Below are 12,447 nucleotides of genomic sequence, written 5' to 3' on the forward strand. Positions count from 1 at the left end.
GAATCTGTTCATAGTTTTTTTTTAAACTGTAGTCCGGCCCTCCACCGGGTCTGAGGGACAGTGAACTGGCCCCTGTTTAAACCGTTTGAGGACCCCTGCTTAACATGAAATAACTGATGGGCGCTCCCCAACCAGCCCCTAAGCACTGTTGTCCTGTGTCAAGTCAGGACACTGGGGCTCAAGGAGAGAGCGCGCACAGCCATATAGAGCTAGCTAAGGGTCTGCCAGGAGTCACGTCCAGTCCATCCAGACGCCACACTCTTGACCCTGGCTGTCCCCTTCTCACACCTACCTCAAAGGAGCGTGCACTGAAGAAGCTTGCAGAGTAGCCAGCCGCTCTGTAGCCTTCAAAGCGTTGAGGCCATTCTGCCTCCCATTGGTCCACTTCCAGGGCTTAGAGCTTGAGCCAGGCCCTGGGCAGAGGACTTCCGGAGGACTTTCTCTTTTAAAACCCGTTTCCAGTATGACTTGGTTTATGGACATTGATGGATGAGAGACCTGCACAAGATCTCTTGAGCTTGTATCAGAAAGCAAACCCACATGTGGTCATGTCATACATGATAAAGAGCATCATTCTGTTCGGTATAATTAGTTCGACGTGTCTGCCTTTTCTCCAGGTGATTTCATTTAGGGCTCTAGGAAGAAAAGAAAGATCATCTGAGCAGGGGCTGTCTTGTGACTTGCAAGGGTGGGCGGGTGCTCTTAGGACATGATGATGTGATTAGCGATTATGCGCAACTTCCACAAAGGCTGGGTAGGGCACCGGGCATGGAGTCTCTGTGGACTTGGCCACCCAGAGCAAGCCATTTAGCCTTGCGGAACCCTAGTTTCCTTATTTGTTAAGAGTGGCTGATAGCACCTCCTTCTTGGGCTTGTTGCTAGGGGATATTATCCCACGTCACAACGTTTTGTGATTCTCCCAAACACCTCATCCACACAAGCATAGTGAGCTGAGAGTTAATCAGGTTTTTACATGTAATGCCACTCGGTGCACACGGCTTGAGAAGCTCTGGTTCTTCAGAAAGACCCATGTTGAGGTCCTCACCCTGCCAATGTTCTAGCCTTGTGACCTCGAGTGTTCTTGTTTTATTTGTGGATTGGTTTTTAAATCAAGATGTCACACTTAATACAGTTTCTCCCAATGCCAGGGCGTGTGATGTTCACTGTTGGGGAAAAAAAAACAAAACACCCTGATTTTAAAAGAATTATAATAAACTAAGAACATGTTTCTGAGGCTAAGTTTCCTCATCTGCAACATGAGGGGCTTAAGACGTCTCATAGAGTGTTTCTCTGGACATGAAGCAAGGAATCCTCCAGAAGGACCCTGCGCCTAGCCATGCACCCAGAGGAGGTGGATTCTTTCCCCGCCAACACTCTCCAGGTGCCCAGGACTAAAGAGCCAGCCCAGGCGAGGACTGAATTCGAGTTCACTCTGCCCTCTTTTAGGGAGAGCTTAAATTAGGTGCAGGGAATACCAGGCTCGCTGAAAAAGACAGATATGATCTCTGCCCTTGGGCCCTTTACCGCCTAAGGGAAAAGTCATTAGATGGAATTCCAAGGAGCTATGAGAGCATATTAATAATAGTCATTCTACGTGTACCATCTCACTAAATCCCTGTAACAACACTAAGAAATGGACGGTGTTGTTTTCCCCATTCTATGAAAAAGAAATCAAAGCTTTCAGAGGGTAAAACCCACCCAAAGCCATTGAGCAAGCCGGATGGTGGCTGCTGGTTTCAAACTCCACCTGACTCGGCACTTGCTCTCCTAATCACTGTGCTGAGGGAACGAGGGTCATCGAAGGAAACTGAGGCCCAGGAAAGACTGACTTGGCCAGGGGTTAGGAGGGTAAGTGGGATTTGAATCCACTGACATGAACCCTCAGCTTGAGGCAGAGCCGGCATGGTCCTTAGCCCCCCTGCTGTCCTGCTGTCTGGGTGTGGACAAGCCTCTAGCCATCTAGGGATGTCAGCGAGGCTGCAGAGAGAAAGCAGTTTCTCCAGAGTTACTGATGGTCATGAATGGAAGGGAGAGGCATGAACATGATGGAGGAGAATCCTCTTGTTCTCAAGCTGGTATTTAACCTCCTGTAGGGCGTGCAAAGGGCGTGAAGGTGGGGGGTGATGTCTGCAAAGAGACCTGATCAACCGCCCTGCCCTTCGGTTCCGGCATTGTACAAGTAGGTAACCCCTCCGGGAGCCTTGAGGTTCCTTGTTTTGATGTCCTTTCTGTGGCATCAGCTGTTGATAAGGTATGAAGAGTTTATTCCCATCTCAAAGGTCGGTGGCCTTCCCTCTTCAAGTTTGGAGGATGTCAGATTACGTTGAAAGAGAAAGATCAGGGTGCTTAGAGTGAAGTGGGTTCCAGGCCTCTTGGGGACTCGGTGGCCGCACCTGGATGAAAGAGACGACAGGCAGGGGTCTGCCGTGCAAACCAGAGAGGTCCTCCACCTGAGCCTTGGTCTGAGGAGCCCTGTCGTGGGAGCGTGCCATCGGTGGAGGAGCCTGACCAGTAGACAAATGGTGATAAGGCAGAGTGAAGAATCGAGGGGGGAGGGGGCGGGAAGCCCACAGGAAGCTCCTCGACTTCAAACTGGGGGTGATGGTGACCAGGGAAGGCTTCCTGAAGGGGAGAGGGTTAACTTCCCATCCGAGTTAAGCAAGAAAAGGAATTAGAGAAAGTCTTTCAGGCAGAAGAAAAACCACAAATGCAAAGCCAGGGCCATTGGGTCAGGCAATGAGCATGTTCATAACTGATTTCTCACTAGCCTATTGGCCCCGACCCCTTTTTAAAGCGGGAAGTGGGTGGATAACGTGTTGAGTGTGGGAAAGATGAGAAAGAGACAACTCAGAGAGTCTTTTTCAGGTTTGACCAAACAAATATTGGGTTTGTTTCAACTGGGCTTCTGGACACATACTCTTCCTTGAACACTTGTCCGGGGTGGTGGGGCATCACAGCACCGTGTGCCATGATCCTGTTTTCTTTGGGGGGCATTCACTCCAGATGATGGGTACTAGTGAATTAGAGTGGGGTGAGCCTGTGGGCTGGGGTGCTGGTGTTGGCTATCACCCTGGCCCATGTGTCCACTGATAAGAACCTGAGTGGGGATGGGAGGACCTGAGAGACACTTGGCAGGTGAAATCTGGATGACGTGGCCGTGATTGTTGAACTTGAGAGAGAGGAAGCAATGATTCTCAGAGGACTGTTGGGCATGGTGATTGGACAGACAGGTGGTTCAGCCAGCAGCTGGTGAATTTGCGCGCAGAAGCACAAGAGGAAGCAGTATCAGGGCAGCAGGGAAAACGGAGGGATGCTAAGTTCAGCTCTGTACATATTCCGTCAGAGGAGGGTAGATGCTTGTCACTCAGAGAAGAGATTGGGGCTAGTTAGTTAAGCCTCTGCTTCACTGACAAAGAGCTCACCAGCTTGAGAGAGGCGGCCCAGCTATTCTGCATGGACAAGCGTGGCAGGAGGAGCTGCCTTAAGTTGACTTGAGCTATTGATGCCAAGTAACTTCCTGACCTTCGCCCTGTGTCTTCCCCTTAAAGCTCCATGGAAATGTGCTCCCCTTCCCTCCCCTCCCCTCCTCTCCCCTCCCCCCCTCCCCTCCTCTCCTCTCGCAGTTTGAACATCAGCAGTAGGGTTATCCCTCATGTTTTCTTTGCAGGAAATTCCCTGAGAGGAACAAGGGAAGCCACAAAGAGTCAGACTGTCCGAGACTGGAGTGACCGTCAGGAGCCCCTCTGTACAATGAAGGAACTCCACTTTGCCAATAGAGAAACTGAAGCCCTGAGGGAGGAAGGGGCTTCCCCACTGTCACAGAGTGAGTTAATGGCCCGGCCGGAACAGCTCTGCCATCGAGGGCTCTTGGTGGCACCAGGCAAATGGGGCTTAGTTTTCTGGTGTCGGCGTGGCGTGGAGAGCCATGGCATAGGGCGGAAGTGAACCAGAACAGGTTTGGCTTGTGAGAGAGCGTGAGTGGGCAGCAAGCACACAGAGGAGTGCCGACCCCGAGCCTCATGCTCAGCCCAGGGCTCAGAGTCCTTCTAGATCAAGGGCGCACCCTTACAGACGGCTTTGCAAAGTGCCTTCAAACACATTTGACAGATGAAGAAACTAGAACTCAGCGAGGTTAAAAAACTTGGCCCCAGGTTGCTCAGCTTGAAAGAGGCAGCCCTGAGACTGGAAGTTGGAGCAGCCGGTTTGAGCCGCTAGCTGTGGTCACAGAGAGCTCCCGGCCTCTCTGAATTGGTGGGTAGGCCGAGGTTCATTAGCTGAGCTCCAGCCCTGCCACAGCGCCATCGTCACCCTGAGTCTGTGGTAGTCGATGGCATTTTCATGGCAGCCAAGTCACTCTTCCTCCTGCTGGCATGCTCAGGCAGCTGGCGTTCTTGTGTCAGGATAATTAAGTACCACCATCGTTCATCAGGGCCCAATGTAGGCCTGAGCTCCAGAGCTCCCTAGGGCGGGCCATCGAAACCGTTCCTCCTGATTCATTCCTGGCCAGAGGCAAAACTGGATTAGACCAGACTGGTACAAAGTGGATGTTAGCAGAATAGCCAGACTGGGAAGAACTCTGGGTCACCACCTGGCTGTAAACATGTTCTCCTCACCACGCGCGGGGCATAGCAACCAAATCTCTTGACTACCAGCAGAGCGGGAAACAAGCGGGTCCCACTCAGAGATGGCGGCCAACTACGCTGGTGTGTGTGTGAGTCCCTCTCCACAGGCCTGGAAGAGATCCAGTCACCTGCATCAGGTTCCCATGCCCCTTCTGAGACTCTCATTCCAGCGCTTCAACCTAGAACGTGCCCTGTTTCACTCATCAGTCCGGTGTACCCACATCTTAAAATTCAAGGCTGTTCCAATTTCGCTGCCAGGGCGGAATCACTTGGAACCAAATCTGTTCAAAGCCCTGCCTGGGGTCATCATGACCCATAGCAAGGGCACCTTTGGGCACATGCCTGCCACCGTGCAGGACTGGAGATGGACCCTCAGCTGGCACCTGTCCGTGGAGCTCACACTGGCCTAAGATTGCAGGGAAGTTGACATCTTCAAGTTCTTGCCTGAGCCACAGCTCTGGGTGTTTGTGCCCTTTTCTCAAATGTGAACTGATTAAAAACACACTGACATACTCCACTGGAATCATGCTTGCGGGCATCCTTCCTACCATCAGTCTGGGACCATGTTGGGAGCCCGCCTCCACCTGACACCCCTCCACTCAGGGCCCTTCCGGAGCTCCTTGTCGCCCTCGGGAAACTAGGCCTAGTCCTTCAGGCAGCTCCCACCTGGCTCCTGCCACAGCTCCTCCGTAAGATTCCACCCTGCCCGGGAAACTTCCTCCAGCAAGTCTTGCTTTCTCGGGCTTCTAAACCCTCACACGTGCAAAGCGACTTCAGATTCTGGAAAATTCCATTATCTTTTCATCCCTTTGTCCACGAGCTTTTTTGAAGCCCCCTCATACGTTTTCCTCTGCTCAGAAAATAAACACATGCCACTGCTTGTGAGACCTTCTCTGAGCCCAACAGAGGCCAGTAGGGTGACTACTGTGCTCCCTGCCCCCCAGGGCTGTGGTTTAAGATGAGCAAGAATTGCAGCAGTCAACCCTTGTCAATTGCTCACTATATGAAGCCCGAGCTCCATCCTTAGGCCACTACCATCTGTTATCCCAAATGCTGGCATTCTGTCAAGGATGGGGCTCTTCCTCCATTTATAATGAATCAAGTCCCTGCATACAATGCAGGCCTGCTTCAAGACTGCTGATTGAGCGAAGAACAACTGGGGGAGGAGGGCTGGGGGCTCAGGGAGCGTCACCTTCTGTTGCACCCAGAACCTGGCACAGAGACGTCCCTTTCCGTGTGAGAAGCAGACTGGACGCTGCCAGCGGCCGTCACATTGCAGCAGATGAAGGTGCCGTGTGTCCAGTGTCCCCAGGTTTGCCCTGAGTGTCGGGGCTGCAGGTGTCCTTGTTCTCTTCCAGTCTGCAGGCACCCTCCTGCGGCCAGGACTGGTGGGAGACAGGGGTGGTCCAGAGTAGGATTCCGGTGTGCTATATTTTCCACATAGAACGCTCCCACGTGAATGCATGCACCTGCATGCCATGTGTACAGTGCACACCCGAAACCGACGAAGGAAGTTACACAGTTGGCCAAAAACAGGTGTAATGTTTTTTTTTGTGTAAAAATACAAGAATCAATTCCTGCTCTCTCTCTCTCTCAAGGTAATATCCTTTGAACCCTGTTGTAAATGCTGCTGAGTAGCCAACAGAGGGACTGTTCCATGCTTTACCATTTATTTATCCAGCATGCATGAGTTTTATTGTAATGATAGAATCAGCACCCCTCTTTTGAGCATCCCATATGTGTAGGGTCACTGTGAGTCCAATTTGATGGCAGTAGGTGGTGGTTTTTTGTTGATTTGGGTTTAGGTTTATGTTCTAGCAGTGTGCTGGGTACTTTATCCACATTATCTCATTTAAGTTTCACAACAGACCTGTAATAGCAGACAGATCTCCTCTTAGTGATAAAATGGAAGCTCAGAGAAGTCATGCGACTTGCTCACAGAGCTACTAAGTGGCAGAAGTCACACTTGGACTTTGGAGGGCCTCCTGAGCCCAGAGCCCAGTCTCTTTCAGGTCTCCACTGCCCTGCCCAGGGCGCACACTGGTTGTGACTCACCACAGTGCAGCTAGGGAGCACCAGGGCTCAGGATTTCTGTGCATTTAACATGAAGACAATCTGAAGGACGATCAAGAATTGGCAAATACATCTGAGAACTTAGAGGAGGCAGAAAAAAAATCTTACTGGGGAACCAGACTTTGCAAAACCCAGATAAGCAGGCAGCCTTTGCTGACAGAGGTGTGTGCAAACAGCAGTCAAAGTGGTTCACACAGGGGCTTGTCTCAGAGATACACTTGGTGCCTGTGTCTGCGGGAAGAAGGTATAAATTGAAATTTCTAGCACGGCTTTGCAAACGTATGCCAGTACATACTCCCAGGTAGCAGCACAGAAGCAACGGCTCATGCAGACCAGAGTCCCGACTCCCTGATCTGCCGTGATCTTCCCCACATTTACTGAGGACCGACATGCACCAAGATCCCTGGGTGGCACAAAGAGTTAAGCAATTGACTGTTAACTGAAAGGCTGATGGTTCCAACCCACTCAGAGGTGCCTTGGGAGAAAGTCCTGGCAATCTGTTTTCAAGAGGTCACAGCTATTGAGAACCCTATGGGATGTAGTTCTACTCTGACACACACAGGGTGTGTGTGTGTGTGTGTTTTACTATGTGCCAAGCCTGGCTCTCCACTGACCCTCAGAATATAAAGATGAATAACACACGGACCCTTCCCATGGACGTAGCAATGGTCCCCTGTGTACTTGGCACTCAAGCAACGACTGCTTTTTATCCTCCAGACAATAGTGAGGTAGGAATGTGGGTCCCTTTCCACAGACAATTCCTTTCCAAGGCCCTATCCATCTCATTCATTTGCAGACCCAACACACTGTTTGCAGAACTCGGTACCACACCAAAAACTCACGGCCATCAAATCGATTCTGACTCATAGGTACCCTATAGGACAGCACTGAACTTCTCTGCCCCTCTGGGTTTCTGAATCTGTCACTCTTTATGGGAGTAAAAAGTCTCATCGTTCTCCCGTGGAGCCCCTGGTGGCTTCAATCTGCTGACCTTGTGGTTAGCAGCCCAACACTCCACTCCCTAGGACTGGGCTCCTTAGGACTTGGTGTAGAACTCGCCAAACACTAAACGAATTCCCTTCGGTAGACTGTACATCGGGGGAGCTTCCACGGGAAAAGAAGGCCCGTCTACAGCCTCTTCTTCACTCTCCTCCTTTCTAGCCAGAAACAAGGGCCTGTACATTCCAAGGAGCAGAAAGGAGAGTCCAGCCAGACCTTTATAAAGGTCATGTGCCTTCTTTAGGGGATGTGAGTCGTTCATTGCTGACCCCCAAAACTTAGAGCCTTTTTCTTGGGGACCTGAGAAATGGCAAGTCCCCTGTCCTAGTGCTCTCAGCTTGGAAGGGGGCAAGGGAGAGAAATAAAGGGCCAGGTAGAGTATCTAGAGCTCTTGTCTCCAGACAGGCCCACCTCGGTAGATCTGACCGCTCAGGGCGGTCTGCTGTCATTTTTTAAACAGATACCTCCACGCTAGCCTGTTCCTCTTGGACAGATGGTGACTCCATAAGCCCCCTAGTATGTATCTACTCAGTTCTCGACTCTGATAGCTTGAGGGGAATGGGATTTTCACCCCTACTGGGGGAGACCAAAGCGGCCCTGGTGGTGCACTAATTGAAAATCCAGTGATTCGAAAGAAGAAAGATGTGACAGTGTGCTTCGATAAAGATTTCATGTGTTGAAACCCTGCTGGGCAGTTCTAGTCTCTCCTGTAGGTTTGCTATCGTCAGAATGGATTCGGTGGCAATAGGCTGGAGAGGGCATATGGAGACATACGTACGTATTCTCTCAGTGGGGCGGTAGGCAGATAAAGCACTAGGTGAGAGGTCCAGGTTACCTGCTGTTGGCAGTCAATGGAGGAAAGAGAACTTGGGAGAGAAGGTTGATCATGGACAGCTGTCTGGAGGGGTGGCAACTGAACTCACTTCAAAAAACCAGGTCTTGGACCGGGATATTCCTTGCCCTCATCGAATTTTCGTCCAAAATTGTTTGACGTATAACCAGTGGTCTTTACATATTAAGTCTTTTTTCAAGAGTCTTGGCAGTGTCTCTGAACAGTTATCAAGCCAGAGCCTGGCGCCTCCATTTAATTATCATGTACAGGCCTGCAGGCTTGTAGACCTGGTAAGGCTGACCAGGGTCACGGTGCTTGCTGGCTTCATTAGGGAGTAAGTGCCTTGCCCTTTCTTGCCTTTGACCCTAGACTGATACTGTTGTTTTGTGCAAAAACACCCTGCTTTGGTCATCGGAATTCAGTCTTTGAATTTATTAGGACGACTTCCTAGTTTTGTAGGCCTTGGTCGCCTCCACTGTAAACCAGAGATACTAATCCAGTCCTCCTAGGGTTGGGTGAACAGTAGAAAAGTTCTGAGTGAAAATGCACATAGCAGGTGCTCAAGTACCTGGTGGCAGCTTATTAATACCCATTCATGAAAATGGTACAAGAAGGGGGGCTCCTAATGTGGACCAGAGGGCAAGCAGCAGTGCCCTCTTCTCTGCTGGCCTCCTGATACCCATCGGGCATTGGTGGGTCAGTCACTTCTCGTGGCTCTGGGGCCCTGGACTGCAGCCAGCAAGTATCCCTGAAAGGCAAGGGACGGGGACAGCGGCCTTCTGTCAGCCCAGGAAACCACTCCTGTTGCTGGCTTCTCTCCCAGGCTCTGTCTCCATGAACTTGTTGCCTGAAGTCACCGGGCAAAACAATTGACCCAGCATATTCTCACCTTCTCCTGCAAGGAGCAGAGACCCCTGAGTGGGCCCGTCTGCCTGCCTGACTCCCACTGCTTGCACTCTGTTCCCTACCGTGAACCGGCTTCCTCGACCAGCCTTAGCGGGACCGTCTAGGTTGCATGAACATCCTTATCCTCATCAGAGTTGAGCTCTCATACACTTGAGGGTGTGTGTAAGTGTAAGAGAGATAGAGACACTGGGAAAGACAGGTGTAGCCCGGAACCCAAAAGGCTTTGCAGGCCCTGGGTGGGCTTTACGTGAAGGCAGCAGTCTGCAATAAGAAGAGAATCTCTTCAGATGGGCCGTGTGCACCCCTTCCCCAGACGTGCTTTACAAGGCTTTGCCATAAAACACTGGTTAGCGAAGGGCAGAGAGCCATTCACCCCTCCACTAAAAACAGCCGTAACCCTGACAGCGCCCACCTAGTTGTGTTCGATGGTTTCCACACAGCGGCCGCCTGGTGAAGAACACAGCCATTGAAACGCACCTGCCCTGGTGTGAGTCCTGGTTCTCCGTGGATTCCTGCCTCTTCCTGTAGAGCCCAGGTCTCTCGTGAGCAACAAATGCAACAAGAGCCTTTGCAAACTGTGCTGTGAAGAGAGATTTCTTTTACAGCCATTGACCCGTGTCCCTTGTATTTCACTGGAGCTCGCCGGAGCCCTTTGTAAACATTTGCCCCATTACTTAGGGTGAGACAACTGGTGCTACAGAGGTCACGTGACTTGGGCATTGACTGCCCAGCAGTTATCATTGCAGAATCTCGACTCTAACCAGTTTCCTGACATTCACCCCCTTAATGCCCGCAGCTCCCGAAGAGTAGGTTTTCTTCGAGCATAGCTTAGGTCCATGATAGGTTGGCTACACCTCCTAGAAATTTTATTTTTTGTAACTATCCATTAGACACCTAACCTTGGGTGTTTACGTACCTTCTCTGAGCTTTGTTTCATCCATTTAATGGGGATAGCACTTGTTTTTTCAAGAAGTTGAGCAGAGTAAATAAAATATGTATCTGTTTCTTCTGTAAAATGATGATAAAAATGAGCTGCACTATTGTGGGTTGTGGAAATTAATCAAACACATACAGAGGGCCAAGAGGAAGCTCGGGGGCATAGTGGTTCGGTGTCGGGCTGCTAACAACCAAGTCAGTAGTTTGAAATCACCAGCCGGTCCAAGGCAGAAAGATGAGGCTGTGTACTCATAAAGAGTTACAGTCTCGGAAACCTTCCGGGGCAGTAGGGAACCCACTATGCCACTAGGGTGCCCGCCTTACCACCTGTACTTCTCAACTTTTAGCATTCTTCAGAACCAGGTCGGAGGGCTTGTGAAATCAGATTGTGGTGCCCTGCCCTAGCCGCACTGTTCAGGAAGGGCGGGGCAGGGCTGAGGCTTTTCATTCTCCAGCAAGTTCTTCAGTGATGTTGAGCTTCTGGTTAGTCCAAACCAAAGCCACCTATTGCCAACTAGTCGATTTCAATTTATAACAACCCTATAGGACAAAGTAGAACTACCTCCTAGGCTTTGACTCAGCGGTTCTCAACCTGTGGGTCACGACACCTTTGGGGGTCGAATGACCCTTCCACAGGAGTCGCCCGATTCATAACAGTAGCAACATGACAGTGATGAAGTAACAATGAAAATCATTACATGGTTGGGGGTCACCACCACATGAGGAATTGTATTAAAGGGCCGCGTCATTAGGAAGGTTGGGCACCACTGCTCTAACTCTTAACAGGCAGATAGCCTCAGCTTTCTCCCTCAGAGGGACTGGTGAGTTTGAACTGCTGACCTGGGGCTAGTAGCTCCATGTTAATAGCCCACTATGCCACTGGGGCTCCTCCTGCTTGAGCCTCCCTCCCTCCCTCCGTCCCTCAGTCCCTCACTGCCATCTAGTCAATTCTGATTTGTTATGAAACAAATCTACAGGATGAGGTAAAACTGCTCCTGGGGGGTAGAAAGGGGGAACCGATTACAATAATCTATATATAACCCCCTCCCTGGGGGACAGACAACATAAAAGTGGGTGAAGGGAGATGTCGGACAGTGTAAGATATGACAGAATAATTCATAAATTATCAAGGGTTCATGAGGGAGGGTGAAGCGGGAAGGGAGGGGAAAAATGAGGAGCTGATAACAAGGGCTCAAGTAGAAAGCAAATGTTTTGAGAATGATGAGGGCAGCAAATGTGCAAATGTGCTTGAGACGATGGATGGATTGTGATGAGTTATATGAGCCCCCAATAAGATGATTTTAAAAAAACCAAAATGCTCCGTGGGTTTCCAGCACTGTAACTCTCTTACAAGAGTTGAAAACTGCAGCTGGTGGTTTCGAACTGCCGGGTTTGTGGTTAGTAGCCTAAGGCATACATTACCCACTCTGCTATCATGGCGTTTTGACAGTCCCTCCACTCACAGTAGGAGAGGACAGGGTGAAGTAGGTGACATCCATGGCCATTGCTTTCGTTTGTTTTCAACGAAAACAATTGTAGTCTCTCTCCTATACCAGAACTTAAGCTCCATGCGGACAAGGATCTAGGGACATGTTGTCAATGGGTAAATCCTCAGACCCACATAGTAGATGCTCAATAAATACCGTTTGCATCAACAGTGACGGAGTGAATGTGGATCTCAGTCAGGGCCTGGTGAGCTGGGAGAGCCCTGGTGCACGGTGGTTACAAATGGGCTGTAATCTGAAAGGTCAGCAGTCTGAACCCACCAGCCTCAGAGGGGAAAAGATGGCTTTCTATTCCCGTAAATTACAGTCTCGGAGACCCACATGGGCAATTCTACCCTGTCTCACAGGGTCATTGTGAGCCAGCATCAACTCCATGACAGGGTTTTGTTGCATGCTTGCTTGTTTTTGGTGGGTGGGAGGGGCTGAACCTGAAATTCCTGCCCTCTAGTCCTGGTTCAAGGTTCTCTGGACTGCTTGTTTGGGCAGAGGGGCTCTTCGCTGGTCACCCTGACAGCTGTGTTTGTACCCTAGATCACCCGGGCGGCCTGCAGAACCACCCGCGGCTCCGGACGCC

General features: G+C 50.6%; 1 protein-coding gene across 1 annotated transcript in view; it reads left to right on the top strand.

Moving 5' to 3' along the window:
• The window catches only part of LOC123522044 (teneurin-4-like), a gene marked incomplete at its 3' end in the record, with an annotated part of 439,709 nt that extends 427,264 nt beyond the window's left edge, over positions 1 to 12,445 (top strand). Inside the window, exon 5 of the mRNA XM_045293083.1 lies at positions 12,405 to 12,445. Coding sequence (XP_045149018.1) covers positions 12,405 to 12,445 — 41 coding nt within the window. The remainder of the gene's footprint in view (positions 1 to 12,404) is intronic.
• Between the last annotated feature and the right edge of the window lie 2 nt (positions 12,446 to 12,447).

The sequence above is a fragment of the Echinops telfairi genome, unplaced genomic scaffold (genome assembly GCF_000313985.2).
Source record: "Echinops telfairi isolate 266 unplaced genomic scaffold, ASM31398v2 ScPeMD7_1713;HRSCAF=2227, whole genome shotgun sequence".
Classification (NCBI taxonomy): domain Eukaryota; kingdom Metazoa; phylum Chordata; class Mammalia; order Afrosoricida; family Tenrecidae; genus Echinops; species Echinops telfairi.